The sequence below is a fragment of the Cervus elaphus genome, chromosome 1, assembly GCF_910594005.1.
Source record: "Cervus elaphus chromosome 1, mCerEla1.1, whole genome shotgun sequence".
NCBI lineage: Eukaryota > Metazoa > Chordata > Mammalia > Artiodactyla > Cervidae > Cervus > Cervus elaphus.
Genome location: NC_057815.1, coordinates 51,652,352 through 51,654,083, shown reverse-complemented (window position 1 = coordinate 51,654,083; position 1,732 = coordinate 51,652,352). Strand labels below are relative to the sequence as shown.

General features: G+C 35.3%; 1 protein-coding gene across 1 annotated transcript; it reads left to right on the top strand.

Annotated features, from left to right (window-relative positions):
- Positions 1-292: 292 nt before the first annotated feature.
- On the top strand, positions 293-1,426 carry LOC122691699 (lysophospholipase-like protein 1). The gene has a single exon (XM_043898478.1). It carries the CDS (start codon positions 298-300, stop codon positions 994-996), a length of 699 nt encoding a protein of 232 aa, XP_043754413.1. The 5' UTR covers positions 293-297; the 3' UTR covers positions 997-1,426.
- Positions 1,427-1,732: the final 306 nt, after the last annotated feature.

The following is a 1,732-nucleotide window of genomic DNA, read 5'->3' as shown; positions in this document are numbered from 1 at the left end:
CAAGAACAGATTCAACCACAGAATCAAAATTATAATGAGGTACCACTTAACACCCACTAGGATAACTATAATAAAAAAAATAATAACAAATGCTGACAGGGATATAGAGGAACTGAATCCCTCATACACTGCTGGTTGGAATGTTAAATGGTGCTGCTGCTTTGGAAAACAATCTGGCATTTCCTCAAAAAGTTAAACACAGAGTTACCATACAGCCCAGAAGTTCCACCCTTAAGTTATATGCCCAAGATAAATTAAAACATCTCAGTATAAAAACCTATAATGTAGGCCGCAGTCATGGCCGCCACGTCGGGCTCAGCACGCCTGCAGCGCTGCATGGTTTCGCCGGCTGGGAGGCACAGCGCCTCGCTGATCTTCCTGCATGGCTCAGGTGATTCTGGACAAGGATTGAGAACGTGGATCAAGCAAGTTTTAAATCAAGATTTAGCATTCCAGCACATAAAAGTTATCTATCCAACAGCTCCTCCCAGGCCATATACTCCTTTGAAAGGAGGAATCTCCAATGTATGGTTTGACAGACTTAAAATATCAAATGACTGCCCAGAGCACCTTGAATCAATTGATGTAATGTGTCAGGTGCTTACAGATTTGATTGATGATGAAGTAAAAACTGGCATCAAGAAGAACAGAATATTAGTAGGAGGATTTTCTATGGGAGGGTGCATGGCAATGCATTTAGCATATAGAAATCATCAAGATGTGGCAGGAGTATTTGCTCTTTCTAGTTTTCTGAATAAAACATCTGCTGTTTACCAGGCTCTTCAGAAAAGTGACGGTGTCCTTCCTGAATTATTTCAGTGTCATGGTACTGCAGATGAGTTAGTTCTTTATCCTTGGGGTGAAGAGACAAATTCAATGTTAAAATCTCTGGGAGTGAGCACAAAGTTTCATAGTTTTCCAGGTGTTTACCATGAGTTAAGTAAAGCGGAACTAGAGAAACTAAAGTCATGGATTCTTACAAAGCTACCGGACTAAGTCAAGATTGATGAGTTAATATACAAGTAATGTCTTTATGAACAGTGTTTTTTACTGTCTAGTTCTGATTTGATGAATACTTATTAAAATATTAAGAAATATCAACAGTTTACTGACTTACTTGTTTTTGACATACTGAGCACCATAGGGAGTAGTGTGATCTTATTAATGGTAAACATTAATTTGGGCAAACATCTCTGTATTATTTGTCAAATTCTTTTTAAATATTTGGAGGCCTTGTAAATAATTGAATATTGAAATTTTACAATAATTAAACTAGCTTAACAGCAGTGAGAAATCATGAAAAGATTTTAGCATGGTATTATTTTCATTATCATTTTCTTTAAATTGCCTTTTTAAAAATATGTTTATGTATGTATTCACATTTATTTTATTTTTGAAAGAATAAAATTAGTGCGTGTATGCTCAGTCAAAAAAAAAAAAAACCTATAATGTAAGGTTATAGCAGCATTGTTTATAATAGCCAAAAAGTAGAATAAATTATCCATCAACTGATGAACGGATAAAACAAATGTAGGGCATTCATACAATGGAATATTATTTGGCAGTAACAAGGAATGAAGTACTGATACATGCTACAACATAGATAAATCTTGAAAACCATGTTAAGTGAAAGAAGCCAGTCATGAAAGACCACATACTATATTATTCCATATGTATGAAAGGTCCAGGATAGGAAAATCTAGAGAGACAGAAAGTAGATTAGTAGTTGCCA